At 36.4% G+C, this 21,285-nt stretch overlaps 1 protein-coding gene across 1 annotated transcript in view; it reads right to left on the bottom strand.

Moving 5' to 3' along the window:
- The window catches only part of ADGRV1 (adhesion G protein-coupled receptor V1), a 291,184-nt gene that overhangs the window by 160,645 nt on the left and 109,254 nt on the right, over positions 1-21,285 (bottom strand). The window contains 15 exon segments of the mRNA XM_056325098.1: positions 451-635; positions 1,645-2,052; positions 4,467-4,709; positions 7,297-7,468; positions 8,342-8,459; positions 10,471-11,318; positions 12,957-13,092; positions 13,468-13,639; positions 14,884-15,027; positions 15,796-16,269; positions 17,081-17,230; positions 18,554-18,793; positions 19,995-20,214; positions 20,664-20,865; positions 20,977-21,125. Coding sequence (XP_056181073.1) covers positions 451-635; positions 1,645-2,052; positions 4,467-4,709; positions 7,297-7,468; positions 8,342-8,459; positions 10,471-11,318; positions 12,957-13,092; positions 13,468-13,639; positions 14,884-15,027; positions 15,796-16,269; positions 17,081-17,230; positions 18,554-18,793; positions 19,995-20,214; positions 20,664-20,865; positions 20,977-21,125 — 3,861 coding nt within the window.

Raw genomic sequence — 21,285 nt, 5'->3', positions numbered from 1 at the left:
TAGCTTCTTAAAAATTTTAAATAATGTTCAAGTGAGCAAACCCAAGCACATAGAAATTACAAAATGCCAGTAGAAATTTTGAGTTACCTACTCTCACCTACGTCTCAAAACATAGCTCTCCATCATACAATTAGATATTATTTTCTTAGTAAGATTAATGAATACCTTTTTAGGCAGTATTTGACCTCTAAGTTGAATTAATACACCCCAGATCTCCTGACTACTACTACCACAGCTGCCCCATATCCATGTACCAGTTACTTGTGACACCAGCATTTATAGCGTCAATATAGTGCTTTGTAAGACTTTGACAGAGTGCAACACATTTTCTTATAGGTAACATATTAGATGATAGACTAGTCCCTTTTGCAAAAACGTCACTTAAATTTTTACTATATTATTAAGTTGTCACGTACTTCCAAAACATATTATGAATTCAAGTTTACTAACCTTTCTCCTGTTGTTCCACACATTATCCCAGTCAACAGAGAAAAAGCAAACTTCTCAGTCACCTCAGCCAGCAGGCTATATCCTCGTGTGTCCTCACGTTTTGGGCTAGCCAGAGCACAGAGTATCTCATAGAAAAGACTTCTACTTTTATCAGTGAGTAACTGTTTTTCACCTACATCTGTAACCTAATGAGAGGAGAAGAAATCAAACATTATATGTACAGAAGTCTGCTTATAACATACCCTCATGTTGAACAGTTGAGTAAGACTTCCATTTTTACCAGTGTTCATTCTGAAAGTTCAAAATACTTTTTCCACCTTCTGATCATAGCTGCCAAGGTTTGAGATGCAGTCTATGTCAAAGCTACATAAAGATATGCTTACTAATAGGGATTTGGTTTCTAAAGAAATTGTGTGGCATTCTTTATTCTTTCACAAATCCTCACAAAGTCCTCAGAATATCTGACATTATTTTGTCTGTTTTCTGTGTCCAAATGTCAACAATCACAAATGAACTATTGTTCATGAATATTATTATACTGCTTTAAATCTATACAAAGATAAACTATCTGTAAACTAGATATTTAAACATTTTCTTGTGCATTATTCCACAAATCCATAAGATGCAGAAAGCCATAAAAAGAGTCCCAGAGTTTTCACAGAACTCTGTGCCATGCTGAAGCGCTCAGCTACCCTGCCAACCCAGTTCCCAAAGATACTGCAGGAAAAAAGAGCAGCTGCATGCCTGGTTAAGAGCATGGCAGGCTCCAGCTGGCCCTGGCAGGATTTGCTTGTGTGTTGACTGCAGTCAGCTGTGAAGATATGAGCAAAACTTGGGGCTCACTGTCTTGTGCCAGGCCTAAACCCAACAAAGATAAGGCCTAAGAAAAGAAACCATAATAAGCTCAATGAAAGTATGGCATCAAAGAGAAAATTTTGCTCAGCAGAAAATCTTGAGCTATAGGTACATATGCAAAATTAATACTGCTCTTTTCAACCTATTTGATTTTTTATTTCCTGGCACCATCCTAACTAGTGGCAGACAATCTCATTCCTTGATTGTGGGACTTCACAGTTTCTGTTTTTATGTAGTCTGTGCCCGAGTCACTGCCATGGATGCTAACCTTGATCTTATCACAGGTCTGCGTGTGATTATACTCATCACTTCATTCAAGAAAGAGCAGAAAAGTTTTACCTTATCTATTATATGCATCACAGCAGTAAGCTGCTCTTCTGTAGTTTCTGTAGCCACTTTGACATTCAGATTCTGGAGGACTCTGTGTAAAATGGTGTCATCAAGAGGCTGATGCAGTTGATCAATCAGCCCCCAAACTGGCAAGGAGTCCAAATCTGAGACAATGGTGACATTAGCAATACCATACATGTCATCTACTCTGGCACCGCCTGTGGGATTAGAAAGTACAACCTGGAAACGTTTAGGAAATGGGTTTAAAGATCCTGTCTTTGGAGTCAGGGTCACATCCAGAAATTTATTTCTCTGTCCAGGTTCAAAAATCAATAAACCTTCAGATCTGGCAAAATCTTGTCCTGCCACAGCTGGAGATATGAAGGTCCGACCAATAGGTTCAGGTTTTTGTAGCTCCTTAAAAGAAATCAGAAGAGTTTTAAGTAACATTATGATAGACACAACTGTTCAAAATTAGCTAATACACATACTTTAAATGGGTAAAATTTAAATGGGTAAAAAAGAAGTCCTCTTTCAAAATGCAGTTAAGGTTAAGGATGATATACTAATTACATTGACTGAAATATCTTCCTGAAACAGCAATCTGTCACCTTTAGTCAGTGACAGCTTAGGAGAAGAAGTATAAATTTCTTCAAAAGTAGGCAGGATCCCTCTCTTTCTTTTCCAGAACAAAAATCACACAGCTTTTCTGGGTCAACAGATATTACAGAAATGTTAGCACATCCACAAGGTGAATTCCAGAGCGGGTGATGTAAGTTTATAACTGTAGCGTGAAGTCCCTCTCAGCTCAGGGTACAGACAGGTGTTACAGATATATAAATACCAAAAAAAAAGCAAACCAAAGGTTTTGCAAAAATCTGTGCCCAAACTAATATCAATTCATGATACATTCAGTCCCAGAATAAATACTTAAAAGAAGAACAATCCGTTTAGGTCCAAAGGCAAAGCAAACACTACAGAATACACATGCAAGGCAGACAGATCAATTTATCTAGGAATGCTATATGGCCTCCTTTGCCTCTGGAGTAGCACTATTATTACCTTCTAAGAGGTTTGCAGATACTGTTTCATTCTTCACATTCTTGCTCTTTTTGTCAGTTGCCATAACCTTGATATTATGTCTGGCAATATAATAAACTTTCCTTAAGTGGACACTAACATTTTGGGCTATTATTCAAATGTATTTTTTTTTCAATACTACCTATTCATTTACCAAGTACAGATTTTATACTGGCTCTTAAGTAAAGGTCTCCTATGAAAAAAACAAGGATTTTTATTTGTGAAATACTAGACCCCCTTTTGAAAGTATTTACTTTTAATTAGTAGAGTTTACGTATGGAATAAATCAGACATTTTTAGTTCACAGGAGAACCTGGTAAATCAATGCAGTGTGCATCTGTTTAAAACTGCTCTAGAACATGATCACATCATCTGGGCAAATTCCAGTGAGAAGTTTCCTTTTGTTTATCCCTTCCAATTAAGAATTAGGAAGCAGGGAAATAAGTGGCAACAAAAACACTAGTGACAAGAACAATGTTTAAGAAACCTTTGTAGGAATGAGATAAACATCTGTTTCCAGTTAGCATCTCATGCTTCCTGTCTGCCGTGACCTCTTATTTCACAGGGACCAGTCGTACCAATACCTTGGTATTTGGCCATGCACCCTCAAACCCTAAAATATCCAAAGAAGGGCTGTTATATAAAAAATACAAACAGGTAAGGAACTGCCCCCTACATTTTAGCTTAAATATACACTGGACAGCAGCAATTCAGCTAAATAATCATGAACTTGTGGCTGGAAAGAATGTGAAAATTTGTTACCACACAATTTAACTAAAACATTGGCCAGCTACTGTATAATAAATGCATGGAAACACCATGCAAATATATGCAGTTAAAGTAGATATGCATGCAATATAACAACAGAATGCAAAGCCTTTTATTATAAAAGGTGAGTACACTGGTCACACAATGCTTTGTTATAATAACTCTCCCCCAGAATAGCACCTTTTAGGAATAAAACACCACATATTCAAAGCACATCAGGCTAAACACTGTTCCAATGTGACAGCAAGCTTGGAGGAATCCCTTCTGCAGCCTGTGCCCTGCCCTGATGTTGGATTCACAACTATAAGGAAGTGGAAGGAGTTTGCAGCTGTGCTACTTCTGCTAAAGGAGACTCTTCATCGTCTGTCAATAATAATGAGGTAGTCATTTAGAGATAAAAGGGTCAACAGCTAGAAGAGTCTGGTGTTACAGCTGTAAACATAACAAAAATGAATGGGGATGATAAAAAATACCTTAGCACATGAGATTTTCAATTGGAAGAACAATTTTCAGGTTTAGTACTTCAAGAACATGGAATACAATTTGATCAAAGTTCTCTCTTTTCCTAAGAGTGCTTTGTGTATTAATATATGTGTGACTTAACACAGCAAGTGTGTCGGTATCTGAATCTTGTAGTTGCAACTATCATGATTAAAAATTAATTTCAAGAAGCTTCAAAAATTGGAGTCTCGTAAGAACCTCAGAACAAAGAAAAAAATGTATTTAATACCTTCACTGACCACAGCTTTGAAGCTACTGGAAGGTACTAATGAACAAAACCACTCTTGGCAATGCAATAAGAACAAGGTCTTCTTACTAATGGGAAACCAAAGAAGCAGCCCATACAGTCCAGCAAATGTTTGACCATTTCCTGAAAAACTACTAATCACAGTCACATTCATTTCAGAGAATGAACACTGATTTAATGATAAAAATAATAATAAAAATAATTTAAATAATAAAAGTAACAATAAAAGTCTTACCTGCATGCTGTAGCTAACCATTGTGGTTACTGATGTACTAGGATCTCTAAGCACCTGTAGGCTGATTAAAGTTGTCTTTTTATGAGCCACAGCAAAACGAGATCCCACAGCAAAATATAGTAAACCATGAGGAGAATCACTTTCAAGGACTGTTATAACAGCAAATCTGGCACTGCTGTTCAATGCAGCTCCTGTGCTTACAGCGTACAGCTCAACAAAAAAATACATTTCAAGTTCAGGTACCTGCAAATGAGGGATTTTTCCATATTATTATAGGACCTACTATTTACTTTCAGCTTGAAAAAAATTATATTATATTTTGTATGCACAATGGATTACTCGTACTAACACTTACCACAGGCAAGCTTCCTGAAACGTGCAGTAAGTACAATGAAGTATATCCTAAAAAAAACTACTGCAATAGGCACTACTCTGTCATGTACAATAATGCAATCTCAGATTTTCACATGGAATTTGTTGCAATAAAGTGGCTATTTATATACTACATATATTGTGGCTGTAAATTTGCCACCATACATGACAGTAAACTCTCCAAGAGCTCCATATTCCAGGTTATGGATTTACATAAGATGTACATCTTGTGAAGAATTTGCTCTTTCATTTTCTTTTTGCCTTATGAAAAGGCACGTACACACCTACTCACCTGTGGAAAAACTGCACAGAAGTCTAATTGTTTTGAAACTGCAATTAATTAACTTGACTGTACTTGAGTACTGAACTCAGGTAAAGCTCTGAAAAACATTTTACATACAGTCTTAGTGTTTAAACATTAATGTGTTCATGCATGCTTTTACAAGCAAATCTCAGTAGATTTGAATGCCCAACTGAATTTATCAAAAATCCCAAAGTTTAGAGATACTATCTGATAGACATTTGTGAGGTTTAAATGTACAGAAATCTGTCAGTCTGGAAATACAGGCTATTGCATATTAGTGTTCATATGTCAGAGAATTAGCCTAGTCAATTCTACAGTCCTAATGCCTGTTTACTGAAAGTAAGACAGCAATATTAAATTACAATATGACATTCTACCACATTTTTCATCATGTACCTACCATACAAACATAACAGGTTTAGAAATAGACATTGGTTTACTAAGATTCTAGAAATCATTGGAAATACGTTATTTGTACCTATTACATGCACTCATGAAGCAGAAAACTTGCAAGAAAAAGTAGTTCTTTACAAGACAATAGCATTACCAAAAAATGAGCATTGAAGGCAATTTTTTTTTTTTTAGTAAACATACTTTTTTGTTTCAGCTCTGGTTTTAGGAAACCCTACTTTAATTCCAGGAAAGCAGGATTCAGCTCTTTACTAACAAAGTCAGTACAGCTAACTAAGTAAAAACTTTCAAAAGCTAGAATAAGTCATACATATGCCATAAAAAATATGAAATATTTATCAAATATTTATTACTCCATAATTTCATAATGTGTTTGGTACTAATTTATAAGTTATCTTATGGAGAAAGAACTGGAAGAAGAATTAGGACATATTTAGGGGTTTAAATAGCACATATTTTTAATTGATTTGTTGTTCAGTAATTCTTTAAGGGGCCTGATCTTGACTAATTGCTGACAGGCAGAAATTACTGGAATGCCATAGGGAACTTTAGCCTTCCATTAGCACCTGTTAGAGTGGCACACGCTTGTGCTTCATGTGGCACAACTGCATGTCTCTGCAGCTGCTGCACTGCTGCCACTAAATGATAACACTACTTCAGACTAAACAGATTTAAAATCCCATTTTACTCAGTGAGGCAGCCTGTGCCCCACTCAGGCACATATTTTATTCATTGGCTCTGTAATTTAAAAATAACATTTGAAGATGAAGAAGGGAAGTGGCTCTCTTAACTAGGAAATTGCACCCTATTCTCTAATAGGATATTACAATTTCCCACATACTACTTCTTGCATTATTTTCTAGAATGTAGTCAGAAAAACTGTAGAAGCCTCCTCATTTTGTCTGTTTTCCATTCCCCAGACCTCAGCTTTGCCAGTTGCCTGGCTGTTAGGGTTTCTTGGGAAGTTTCAAACTCTTCACTCTGAAAGAATGGCAAGCATTAATCTTTTCTTTTTTTTTTTTTTCCTTCTCTTTCCAATAAAATAACTGAACGCCGTGCTTTGTATTAATTTAATGCTGTCTGCATTTTTGAGCGCCAGCTGGGACTCTCGAGGCTCTTAGGCTTCGGCATACCCAACCGACGAATGCCAAATGGCTTTAGTGGATGATGGCTGCTAAACTGAGCTTTGCTACTCACAAGCTGATGTGCACAGCAACAGATGTTTAGACACTCAGAGATTCTCATGCAGCTTTATGACTGAGGAGAGTTTTCACAGATCAGCATGCTGGATTTAGGCATGCATATTAAGCACAAATTCCCATAAAAGTTTTTTTTGTTCAGTGAGATGTTTTTTATTTTTTACGTTACTTACAGGATATGCTTTCCATAAACCATACTAAGAACTGCTTTGATAGATGAAAAATTTACTGTGTGAAGGGCAAGAGTCCCATATATGAACATGCATCTCACTGAAAGAACTCCATTTTTTTTTCTTATCATTCCATAAAAATCTGCAATCTGCAGTTTTCTCTTCAAACTAAATACTCTTTCCCAAATTTTTACCAGTCACGAGGGAGGTAGCACAAGCATGTAAATAAACGTGTTTGCAGAGGAACTGAGCAGATGTCAAGTTACCATCTTCAAACGGCACATCAGTTCCTCCAGATCAAAGGGTTTTTTTCACCTTGATAAATTGCAATTCAATGTCACAGTACTGTACAAAAATGAGCAATAGTTACTTACATCATCAGGTTTTACTTCAATGGAAATATTGCACATTGTTTGACCTGCCATGCAGGTAGTGGCTCCCAGCACAGACACAAGTTCATTCTCCAAGTTCATGCCATCCTTCAGAAGGACAACAGCTGTTTTATTAAAGGTTACACGCCAAAAGATCTTCACATCTTCAAAAGCCCTATAAGCAAATCAAAAGGGTATACATGTACTGAAGGAAAGCACTGTTGCTTTAGGAATCATAAGACACAGACATAACATACATTTTATGTTACTATTCAGAATTTATCACTAGGGAAAAAACATTTAAGATGAAAATTATCTCTTTTTATTTAAATTCCTTCCTCCAAAATCTGTTTAGATTACCAAAAAGCAACACAGGGAGCAAATAAAGCAATTAACTAGCACCCAAATTCTTCTCAACTTTTGTTTCAGGAAACATGAGATTAGCTGAATAAGAGACACTGGTGCTTGGAAGACAGGGATGTGACCAAGTACTTTCTTTAATACTGTATTAACCATTTGCCTGGAAAGCCGGGCAGAAATAGTCTTTCCTATAGGTTTAAGAAGCTTAGAGTACTTGAGCATATTTGTTTAAAGTACACATAAATGCGCAACATATAAGTATGTGAATCAGGAAAAAACATAGTATCTGTGAGTGAAGACATAAACATAGTACTGACACTTAGGTAAGGACTTCATCGCCATTTTAGCATTCATACCTACTTATATTATACAGGGAACGAGAATCTGAGTTACACCTTTAGCAGTGCAAATACTTTACGCAAAACTTTCCCACTTGCTGCCTGACAGAGTAAGTTGGAAAATACTTAGATTTTTGCTGTTTCGGCTTTATACCAGCACAGTGACAGACCTAATAACATTCACAACTTCAAGGCCCATTTGCCAAATTCTGGGAAGTTATTAAAGGAGCAGAAAGGCAAAGATTTATTATAAAATGCTGTGATAATCCCTTCCACTAACAGTGCTTCTGTGATTCAACACAGCACATAACAGCATGTGGGAAGAGCACTTGGATTAGCTGTTGCTGCACCTGTTTGGTTGCCTTGCGACAGTCAGCAGCACTTCTCTGTTTTCTGAGTCTTCATCAAGTACGAGACCACTTTGTACTTCTGGAATGAATCCCAAAACGCCATTCTGGAGATCACTTCCTATATAGGAAACAGTCCATGAAAGTAATTAGCAAGAAGGTTAAGCTAGGACTAAATTACAATTTTAATATGGATAACTGCTAAAAAATAAAAACTGGGTACCAAAAACATGTTGCAAAGTACTACTTGGGGATGCCTCAAGAAAATTTCTTTTGGTATTTCTGTTCTTAATTTACATTTCACTCTTATCTAGAACTTCAAATGTTGGCAATTCTAGATTTTATTTTAACCAGTAGAATAAGTATTTTTGAAAATAAATTCCTTACGAGAGTTCTGACACTACCTCTGCACATAAGCTTGTATTTTCAGCAGCTTTCAGCACTGACTGAATGTTCTGTCCCTTGATTTCAAGAAGCTAGGTGTCACACTAGTCCAAAACAGTGTCAAAAGCCTTGCTCACAATACCTTATAGGAGATATCACTTCAGCTATATTATTTTACGCTTACCAGAGCCCTTAAAACATATTATTTCTAAACAGAAATGGGTCTCAGCATGGGTCTAGATAGACAGCATTGACATAATAAGTTATGGGATAAAGATGGGCTCCCAAGGACAGGACTTTAGCTTTCCTATTCATTCCACCTATAATGTTGTTGAACACATTCATTTTCCCAAACTGTTACATCAGCTTTTCTCCTGCACCTTTAATTCCGTGTGCAGAACTAGGGAGCTGCAAAATACTGCATTGTTCTCATGGGAATGTAAATAACCAACAGAACAGCAGTGGAGGAAAAAAATACAGGGTTAATGAAGGGAAATTTAACGTCTTCACAATGTCCCATTAAATCTTGCTTCTAGAGGATTTCTCCTTACAGGTAGAGATGACTTTACTCTCCTATTGGAAAGGCAATCTACTTCTGACCCAACACTTATTAAATGTCAATATATACACTGAAGATTAACAGAAACAGCATGTTTATTATGTGCATGCACAAATATTTAACCTGTGGTATCTTTCTATCTATACAGTTAAATGCAGATACATGCTTTGACCCTTCTCCTTAACATAAGTCACCTCCTGATCTTACTTTATGTACCCATTGCACTCAGGGTGTAATTCTAGAGTGTGTCAATACAATTCCATGGGATTCAATGCAAGTTGAAATTCCAGCCTGTGCCTATGCACATCCTTCTTCAGTTAACTTGCACATATGGGCAACTGGTTACTTGCGCGGTGAATTCTAGAGATGGTGCACATGAAGGGAACGCGACGCTCTGCTCTTGCATATAGTCTTGGTTGCTGCATACAGTTATCCAACAGCACTGTTTAATCCTCGTTCTCAGTATCTACTTTGTTTTCCTAAGACTATATAAATACATCAAAATTCCAGTAAATGCTGGGCCTTACATAGAGCTTTCTTGATTAGCCTAAACTTTCCAATTCCCACCTTGTTTCTAAAATTTAATCTACATTATGGTTAAATTTGCTTTATATTCAATTCATAAGTGTGATAGGTGTCGAAATCCTAATGGAAATGAGCTCTGAGATCACTCTCTCACAGCAGCGTGTAGTGACTGAAAGAAAAATGATGTCTGTGTAAGCCCGTTCCTATCCTCCATCCCCAGAAGCAGAGGATGACTACACTGCAGACATGAACTGCATAGTATCAAAGAATGAAAACAGAATCTGGGTTTTATACTTTGTGCAAACCCCATAAAATGTGAAAGTGACATCATGGCAAAGAAAACCAAAAAAACCTGCAATGCTACTACATCTGCAAGAAAAATACTCAAGCTTAGCCTTTTCCCTACATGAAGTAAACCAGGACAAGAACAGACATAAGCAACATCTATAAATGTATTTTGAGCTACACTGCTAAGGGATGCACAGTGGGATTGTGCATTAGATGATTCCACTGATCTGGAACACTCAAGATTTGGGAATAAAATAGCCTGCTTATTATCAAATAGAATTCCAGTCTTTACATGAAAGTTGATATAACAGACAGTTATCTACTGTTATTTAATTCAGATGTACTGATTAATTTTCTGGGGGAAAAAAAATATTACCTGCAATAATCACAGTTGCAAAAGCAGCAAATCCATATTCATCCTTTCCTTCCACAATCTGAGCTCCACATTCAGGATCTGACAGGAAAACATAAAACAACTCCTGTCCTTCAGGCTCATCATCATCAAAAATTTTTATGGACACTTTGCTTTCTCTTTCTCCATCCAGCAAAGTCAGAGAGACTGACTTTTCCTCAAAATCTTCTCCTTCCATTGCCCAGGTGAAGTCTGATTTTCCAAAAACATCTCCAAAAGGATATGAATCTACACCACTCTGTGCACTTACTCCCCCAAAGGTTTTAACAGTTACTTCAATATCACCAGTAAAACCTTTGGTCCTTTTGATATGAAGTATCACCGTGTTGGGGGTACTGCTTTTTGCATCTTCTTCAACATAAATAAACTCTGGCCCCAAACTTAGTATTCCATGAAAAATATCATTAGCCAGGATATTAACTGTTGCAACACTGAAAGCTGGATTGAAACGTGGACTCCAGTCAGGATTCACAGGCTGAACATCCAAAATTTCCACAGCAGTCAAATTTACAAAAAAAAATTCCTCCATTTCAGACACAGTGTCATCAATTATTGATATTTCTATCACAGCATTTGTCTGAAAATATAAAAATATAAGCTCTCCATTGTAAATGGGTATAAAGTCCTCCAGTGGTTTGGCACTTCCTGGAATGGTCTGATATGTCAGTTTAGTGAGATTACTTTGAAAACCAAACAATCTTTCAACATGTAGTGTGACTGCCTGAACGTCTTCTTCAACTGAAACAGATCTGGAGTTAAGAGCAAACTGGAATATCCCCATTGGCTCAATTTCAGCTATTGTAAATCCTGATCTGAAACAGAAAAGATATCAAAACTGAGAGAGGAAATACAAAGTATGAGAAGTAAAACACCCAAGCAGCACAATTTCCAGTGACCAATCAATGACAGTTGTAAGAGAGCGGATTAAAAAAATGTGTAACAGTAGAGGGAAGAAGTAGCAGTTGTACCAAGCAAGATTTAAAGAGGTTCCCAGAAAAATGTTTTTGCAATGATTGGATTGAACAGCCCTCCACCGGTTTCATCCATCCTGAGTCAGCACAGGATACAGAGTAAAGGACAAATAAAATAAGGTCTTCCTGAGAAAATGGAGAGGCAAAGGAAAGTATGATGTCCTTCTATTGTGGACACAGCGCAGGGAGGTATGTTATGATACAGTCACTCTGAGTAACACCAGTTTTAACCATTGGACAAACTTCCTGTACCAAGGCAAAACGGTGGAGCAGACAGGTACTAGCAGATCTACAGTTTTAGCAAGGAAGCTAAAGAAGGAAGGGAAGTTATTTTAATTACAGTGGGGCCTTGAAATGCTAACTACTCCCTCGCAACATTACTCATAGTAATTTTTCCAGATCTGAGCTCTATTATCAATATCAATTTAATCTCTGCTTTTTTCATAATAAATATATCCCCTTCTTATTAGAAATTAAGCACAGAGACTTAGAACCTTTGCAAAACCTTAGGCATTACACTTATATCTATAACTGACCCATTATTCAGTGCTGGAGGCTACCAAGCTGTGGAAAGATTACAGTGATTTTGGTTAAAAAAGCAGACCCTTTCCACTAGTATGGGAGCCAAAAACTCTTCAAAGTAACTGTCAGCTTTACCTCCTGTGGGATGTGGTCGTAAGTTTTTTAAGAAAGGTCATTCTCATATAGTCAAGATAATTGACTCACACGGTAAATAGGTGCTCTGAGGACACCAGTCCACAGGACAGACAAGCCTAGGAGAAGGGGTGACTCTCAGGAGTTTAGCCATCCAGTCCATTCCTTACTTCCTTCAGATTTGCCAGTGTAATTGTGATACGGTAAAGCCAATACCTTTCTCCAGACGCAGTGTTATTCTACGTTCATTCTTTTTATACCACTTCTAGCTATCAATGAGTAAGACAGAATGAAAAGAAAATAGTTTGAAGAATAGACAACCACTTGGCTGAGACGGAAAACTACATTAAATGTAATGGCTTTGTTTTTAAGAATAAAAAGGGCTTTCTATATAAATTAGGTATTTTCAGAGCATTCCTTGTTTCATTTTATTTGTTTCAAATAATGTTTGTTATCTAAGATTTTCTAAATATGGATTTTTTGGGGTACTAATGAAAGCGGTTACATTGCTTTCACTCTTCAGCTTCCTGGCTAAAACTGTTGATCTCTGTTCTTCATTTTCTTAACTGTCTCCATCATTCTAGGCATATTCTAGGCACCTTAGACCCCAGTGACATGGAATAGACAGGAACTGGAGAAAAGCCTCAGTTTTGATCAGTTCTGACACTTGTTTCCACCTAAGACAAGACATACAAATATATCAAAGGCACTATAGCTTGCTAGCTATCTGTAATTTAATAGGGATTTGTATAAGGTGTATGCCAGTATGCAGTTCATAATTCTTACAGCATCTGTGTGACTGGAAACCATAAGTAATAGCCTTACCTCAGGCGAGCCCCACCAGACACATTGCTGTGCACTGCTGTTAAAGTGATGGCAAATGACTCATGTTTGTTTAGGCTTGGAGTTGCCTGAAATGAAATCACTTTACTTTGCTCACCAAAGGAAAATGCAACAGTACCTGAAGGGAAAGAGAGAGTGAGAGAGAGCACAAGTCAAAATCACTAAATAGGAATCCTCTTTTTACCTGGGAATGTGCTGAGACAAAGACTTCAATCACAATTCCACTCCATTTAGGCAGAAGAAATCTGCATGATAAGGGCCTGTCCTTCAGGGGCAGAGCATTGTGCCTACCTCTCAGACATGTACCTATGAAGCTTAGGGGGTTTTTTTGCTCATAAAAGAAACATATCCCTTACAGGTAAAAATCAGACCACCCAGTTTCATTCTGATGACTCTTCATTAACAGAGGAAGTACGTAGAGGTGCAACCAACTAAAAGGTGGTATCAGCACTTATGCAACTTTTAACAGCTGTTTCCTTGGACAAGTACTTACCAAACGGGGGAGTAATATTGCCTGGCTGAGCAAAGTCAGTAATTAGGTCTGGCGGGTATCCTGAAATCCAGGTAACTGTTACAGAGCCATAAACTCCTTTTCTGCTTATGACAGCCTGACCTGTCCCTGCTATAATATCTGTAAGTCGTAAAATCACAGATTCAAAGCCAACCTGTTCAAACACAGTAGATTTTGTTATAGGAAATGGAATAAAAATTGGCAATATGTGAAAGCATACTGTATTTTGTAAAATAGGCATGTTACGGTATTTATGTGTGCATATAGATGTATGTATGTACATATATATATATATGCATGTGTGAATATATATACACACATACTTCCTTCAGAAATCTTTAATAATGCTTCTAAATCTTACGTTTCTGAGAACTAGATCTTAGGGAAAAGGCCAGTAAAACTGACATTTCAGTGCTGAAAACACTGAATAGAGCATTCTGTGCCTGTTTAAAAGAAAAACAAACCAACTTGCCCTCAATGCTCACAGGCAATAGATGTAATACTATATGTGTATATATATGCACATAGATCTAAAATAAATTACTGTTTATCCAGTGGAAAGTAAGTTGGTGCCACATGATACTATTGGCAAAATTGTTCTTGCTAGTACAATCTAATTTTCTTTTTCTTTGAGCAAATGGGACTGAAAGGATAATTCGCACATTCTAAAAACGATGATAAATGGATATATGGTAGTAAATGATGTTTACAGAAAGATCATGTGGATTAAATTCAAATTTAAATACAAATTAAAAGACAGAACAGTGCTTCAAGACAATTAAATCATTAAATAAAAGCTTCAATAACATTTGAGAACTAAAACCTCACCATGCTGTTGTCTTTGCTTGACATACAAAAAGGGAACTGTATCACATATACCATATCAGAATAGGCAAATTTTCTCATTCTGATATGAAGTAGACAAATGGAAATTTTCCCACTCAGTGACTAGCCAAATATACTGTCAACTGCATTAAAACCCAGCATGATGTCCATCTCTTTTTGCACATAATACAACATGCCGCTGTTATTTACTTTGGGGCTACTATGCTTAAAGGAATAACATTGTTCAGAATTGAGTTATTTTCCTCTAAGTCTCAGAACTTCCATTTCATGTCAACAAAAGTATAAACTAACTGTAATATTTACACTATTTACATTTTATAGATGAAAAGACAATTTCAAACTGTATTAACACATTTATCTAAGAATTTGTACCAGAGAAAAGATAATATACAGTACAAGTAATAACTCGGAAAGTCTTGTCAGAATTTATTAAATTGGTTGTAATGATGAAAACACAAGGGTGCCAAGTGAATTCTTACAGCAGCTATCTTCTGTAAGGAAGTGTACCTTCCTTCTGTGGCAGAAAGATTACACTGCAGCCAGTCTACTGACCTGTGAATTGGCAGCTTCCTCAGGAACAAGCAGAACAGCTGACTTTGCTTTTCCTAATATTTTAGGCACATCCTTGGCACTTTCTGTAACCAGGCTTACATTAATCAGTTCCAGAGTAAAATTCAAGCCCAGTAAAATAAATGCCTTTGAGAGAGAGAATTTAATTAAAACAGTAGAAATTTGCTTCCACGAAAAACATTATATCTGCAAGTTCAAGTTAAGTTGCAGAACAATCTGCAGATTTTGTTCCACTTGCACACAAAAAGCAGTGTTTTCAAGACAAGTGTTTTGTTCACTACGTTTCTCAAAAGAAATACAGCTAGAACATCTTTATTGTGCATGTCATTTACCAACAGTTTGTTTGAATGTGAATTTGTAGAGCAACTACTGCCATTTTAATAAATTGCATCTAACACAGTGGGCCTCTGCTTGATTTTAATCCTTAGGATTAAAAAGACATAAAATGGATGTAAAGGGATGTGAGTGTGGATGTAAGACTCTAATAATAATAACAAACAACCAGGGAACACTGAGAACTCCAGGTAAATTTATCTGCTGCTTCATGAGTCAGCACTGACATATCACTACTATTCGAAAGGGAAATTTGAGAAAATAGTTCCATACGTATAATAATAATGAAATATTGAACTCACAGTACCACAAAGCAATGACAGAAATACTGAATATTTGAACACATGCACAGCAGTGATTTTGCCATTATTATCTTAAAACATGATATTTCAATCCAGTTTCTGTTCCATAAATAGGAAATTCATAATAATAAAACTCTCTTTTCTGTTTCTTCACAATGGATACTATTGAAAGTCCGGTCTCTTATTCCAGCATATTTGTATTGTGATGAACACAAATGGAAACAATAGATATCATAGGACCAAAGAGAATAATACAGACCTGGTTGCTTATTGGCACTCTTTTTGCTCCAAAGCTGGCACCATCTTTTACCGTGAGGCATCCCATCTCATTCTCAGGTTCAATTAGTGCCTCTTCATGATGAGACTTGATATAGTACTCAACGATCACATCTCCAAATGCTCCAGCATGCCGAGTTACATTAATCTGAACATACCGATCCAGGTTTCTCTCTATGAATACTGACTGCTGATCAGAGTACAGGGCAAACACTCCATAAGGATCATCATTTGCAAAAACATTTATCTTTGACATTTTTTTGTCTTGGTCTATATCTGCTCCACCTTCTACTGAAATCAGATGCACCACATAGTTTTCATCCAGTTCTGGAACATCATCAGGTAACAGGTAGATAATTATCTCAGCTGTACTCTGCTGGTGAGCCATAACAACAGATCCCTCAGTCCTAAGGAAGTCACCTGTGATGTCAGATTCACTATGTATTTCCCAGTAAACCTGAAATGAGTTTAGAAAATGCACAAAACAAAAGAAAGCAGAATGACCCACAGAGTCAGAAACTTTCAATCATATTCAGAATTCAGTATAGATAGGATATGGAACAGATTGGTTTTAAGTGGGTAAAATGAAAATTAGCTTAGGTATGCACAGAAAGAAGTACACAGACTATCTTACAGCAGGGTGTGTTGTGCCTCTAACAGTACTAGAGTGTTATGTAAAGCTGTATGGAATCTCTGAACAATTTTTTGGAATTACTTCTATTTTTACACCAAAATATCCTTGCTGGTTTTCCTGTTTCCAAGATTCTTCACATCAGAAAGGGGTGAAGACTTGTCATTAAACGCAGCAGATGCTTTGATTGATTATTTTTTTTTTTCAACTAAACAAGTACCTGTTAAAATGCTTAAACAACTTTAGGGAAAAACAAATGTGACTGATTGTTCAAAAAAGTCTGGTTCTTACCTTTAGATATTACTGGAAAAGAGTATATTGTGATGATCTCAAAGAAAGGTTACTATGAAAGCACAGTCTCTTCTGTTCTCCCATCAAAAGCACAGGGGGAGATGGAGAGAGAAAGCAAGAGAAGCACTGCAGTACTGTTTTTCTTTTTTTATCCCTGACCAGGGGTGCCTGAATCTGGCTTTCGAAACCACAAGTACTAGGGCTGAGCCCTTGCTAAATTCAGTGTAAAAAGCAAATTAATTCAAGAAATAAGCCACTAAAAGGCACAGAATAAGATATTGCTCCATACATTGATACCAAGGATGATTTCAGATTATATAGTTCATTAAGAAGAGAGTGAGAATACCGTTATGTTTCCCAGAGTGCCTTGAATTCGTCTGATAAACAGTGTAATACTTTGTGGCCCTTCCACTGCTGAAGGTTCTGTATAATTACTCTCAGTTAATGATTCAGGAGCAAACTGTACAATTCCATTGGGATCACCGAACTTCTGTATCTGTACAAAAGTAAACAAACAAACAAAAAATCAGAAATGTAGAGTTGTATTTTTTCAAACCATTGAGATTGTCATTGCTAGAAGCTACAAGGCGCACATCTGTTAGCTCTTCCTACTGAGTTTTCTCCTTTTAAAAAGATTCAAAAGTACATCAGTAGTTAGAAAAAAATATTGACAGAATTAAAAAAGAGCTTGGTAGACAGGATCATCAAGATATGAGAAGGGCGTGGTATCAAGCCCATGCATGTACACAGACATGCAGATGCACACAAAGCAAAAGTGTTATATGAGATATATAGGTGACTTGCTCTTTTGTGAGAAAGTCTTACAGTGATACATAAAGTTTAAGCAGAATCTAAATTGAACAGGAATCAAACTGATACCAAGAGACAGATGAGAAAGTATGAACATCCCCTTAGCAGTTTTCAGTCCCCGTGTCCAAAGAAGAAAAGGACAGAATTTTATTTCAAATGCTGTATCTGAATATTTTGATATTAACGCAGGAAACACCCAGGCATCTTGGGCTGGTGTACAGAAACTCTTAGGACATTATCAGCTTGCAAACTTAGCCCTCTGGGATAGAGGTCATCCACTTCCACCTGTGTAAATCAGTAGCTGCCACAACAATTACTGGATTTATGATGGAGTTGTAACATCAGCACCTATTGAGAAACCAATTCATTGGTGTGCAGGGTGAAACACTACAGTCTGCAGAATAAATCTGGGTCCCTAAAGGAGAAACTGAGCAGCCTATGGAAACAGGAGCTAATTCCATCAACACTCTACAGACAGAAGAAAAAAAATAATAATCGAATTTCAAGGAAAGATATATATTTTTTGTGGGCTACTTATAACAGCCTTATAAATATTTCCTTAGTTGCAGTATCCCTAGAGCAGTAATCTGTTTTTGACAACTCCCTCTGCCTTCTCCCACAAATTCTGCATTTCTCTTGCTCTACAATAGCCAGATTATCTCCTTCTTTTATGTATGACAGCTGGAGGAGACGAAACGGTCAAGAAGGGATGAACAAGAAACACATTTAGAAATGAGGTCCCAATCCATGCTCTCTCCAAAGAGAACCACAGAAATCTACAAGTAAGAGGGCTAGGTCAGAACTTATGTACCAAATTTTACTGACAGATTGTTCACCTTTTTTTTTTTTTTTTTTTTTTTTTTAATGAAAGGAAGCTGTAATACACCTAAGCAGTACACAGGACAAAAAAGCCAAATGACAAACTATGTGATCATTATGATTAATTTTTTAACCTTTGCAGGATAAATACCAACATTAACAGAGATCTCAGAAGAAAGAAAAGACTTACTATTAGTGTAATACTGTTCGCCTTAGGATCTATTTCTGTTTCACCTTTCATAAGGCTCAGTCTAATAATGAAGGTCTCCTGAACTTCAACTTCTTCATGAGGATAGATTTGTAGATTAATGGTTCTCAGACCTCCTTCTCCTTCTCTGAAATAGAATGACCCATTCACAGGGTCACCAATGTCACTATTCAGGGGAGGTAAAACCTCTTCTGAATTGGGTCCCAAGATGTCCCAGTTAATCTGTGGAAGATACCAGTTTCAGATTTAGAGTGGCAGTATATTATACTAGTCTCAAAGGGGAAAAAATGACAGAGTATCACAAGTGATACAAAAATTCTTGTATCTGGTAACTAGCTATGTTCAAATCTTCATTGTTTATACAGAATACAAAATATTCACAATGAATTCTATGTGGGAAAATATATAATCCTTTGGAAAAATAAGCATGACTAATTACAAATGGAAATTTTGAAGTGTTAGTTAGCCACAATGACAGTTTATTTAATCCTAGATATTGGTAATAGAAAAGAAGAGAAACTGATGTTTTTTTAGCATGTAACGTGAAGCACAGTTTCTATTTCTTGCCCTTTCACAATTGTTGTGAAGCTCCCCAAATGAGTACTCATGATCAAAACCATTCCCTGTGAAGTGTGATACCCAGACTGAAAATAACAAATATTTTATGCAATAAAAGTTTTCAGTCCTTCAACTTATGATTCATACTTCTTCAGTCTGATCAAAAGCTAGAATATTTTCAGAATTTCCCACAAATCAGATATACTTTGAAGGAGGTCATATTCAGCACTTTAAAATTATTATTTTGGGCTTTTAATTGTTTTCCAGTTTTCTCCAACGACTACTAGAAAAAGCAAAGAAGACAAAGATAATTTTTATATGGAGAGAAAAGGAGCTCATGGCCTTTAAGGCCAATTTTTCAGTTATTTGCCAAGACTATGAAAGGCCTGCCATGGCTGATATTTGTATGTTCACTTTGTCAGTGGTCTGTATAAAGTAAAAAAAAAAAACCAAAACAAATAACAAAAAGCCACAAAATATCCAAACCAACAAAAAAACCCCAAAATCTAGAAAACTCAAAAAAATGTACTGAAAAAACAATTGGCCAGCTTCAGGAAGTAATTCAACCACATTAAATTAAACTAGTGGTGATACATGAAATGAACCATATTTTTGATGGGATTAGGAGCTAGTTCAAAACAAAGTACACAAAACCACAATAAAGGAAAGAAAACAGGAGGAGAAACAGAAAATTAAAAGGGAAACAACATTTTCTGTTATACTGCAGCTATACACAATTCATGTTTAATAAAGAGTTGCAATTATCCTATTAGCAATCGGTCACAAAGAAGCTCTTGAAGGAAAAGGCAGGAGCTTTTTGACCAAGTCACTGGAGAGCATTCAGTATTTGGCAGCCAGGGCCCACCTGTGTCTCCCCTAACAATCCTCCAGCCCTTTCCAGCACCAGGGACACTGCCGTGGTTGTATCAGGGTTGGGAAGAATAATTCGAGTTTGGTTGAGAAATCGGACGATGCCCTCAGGGGAGTCACTTTTAGCAATAGTGATCTGGCTCACTAGGTGGGGCCCAAGGACTGCTCCACCACTGGCTCCTGTCAGCTGGATTTCAAATTGCTCTGCAAATTCACTGGATGGAAAAAGAAAAAGAGATTCTGAAATATCCGAGGGTAAAGAAAACAATAAACTCTACATTCAATCATGCATCCAACAGTTTAAAGGTTTCCAGAAGTCATCTCTGTAAGCATACAGCAGAAGATTTCTCACACTTGCAACAATGTTCTATTTCTACTCGTGTTAAAATTTAAAAAAGGGCAAAATATTTCGTTATGCACAACTGTATTAACACCCAAATTTTCTGATATTCTTATTTTAAAAAACTATTTGTTTTCATTAACTTTAACAGGAATTATGAAACTCTAATAATAGCTTCTTTTATCCCCTTTTAAATCTAGGTGATTTTTCAGCACTGCAGAAATTTGTTTTTCAGTTCCAATTCTAAACACAAGCATACTGCAAATGCTAAAAAAGGATTTCTCAGAAGTGAATTAGTGAATAAACATATGAAAAACTAATTACCTTTCTTCATCATCTATAATAGAGATATAAATAAAAGTCTGGTTCTGGCCATCATAAAAAATGACAGAATTATTGTGGATGATATAATCAACACCATCAGGAAGTGCAGAAATGCTTCGAGAAAGAAAATCAGCCGTTACATAGCCATAAGTTCCATGCTTTCTCACAACGGGAATCATGATTAATCCAGCATCCTCTTCCACTGCAAGAATAATTGAGAAAAAGTTATTTTATTTCAAAATTCATGCCATAGTCACAGTCCTGTCTAACTAACTTACTAACTAAACCACAGCGAAAATTTAAGTAAACTTACCCTGTAGAAGGGTATACTGAGGATCAAATTCTATGATGCCTTCTGCATTATCACTTTTTGCTATAGTAACTCGTACTGTGGACATATTTCCTATTGTTGGAGGTTGATCGATCTGTAGACCATTTTCTTTTACAGTAAAATCAAATCCACTTGCAAGAACATAAAAAGAAAATTACATTAAAAATTCTTCTTGTGAAAGTATTAAGATGCAGGTATGACAATTTGTAAACTACCACAAACACACAAATATTCTCACATTTATCAGTTATCACCAAAGACTTTTGGTCACACTTTTTCAAACTATCGTAT

The sequence above is a fragment of the Falco biarmicus genome, chromosome Z, assembly GCF_023638135.1.
Source record: "Falco biarmicus isolate bFalBia1 chromosome Z, bFalBia1.pri, whole genome shotgun sequence".
NCBI classification, from domain to species: Eukaryota; Metazoa; Chordata; class Aves; order Falconiformes; family Falconidae; genus Falco; species Falco biarmicus.
The sequence above is the reverse complement of the archived record's forward strand: the minus strand, read 5'-3'. Positions and strand labels throughout refer to the sequence as shown.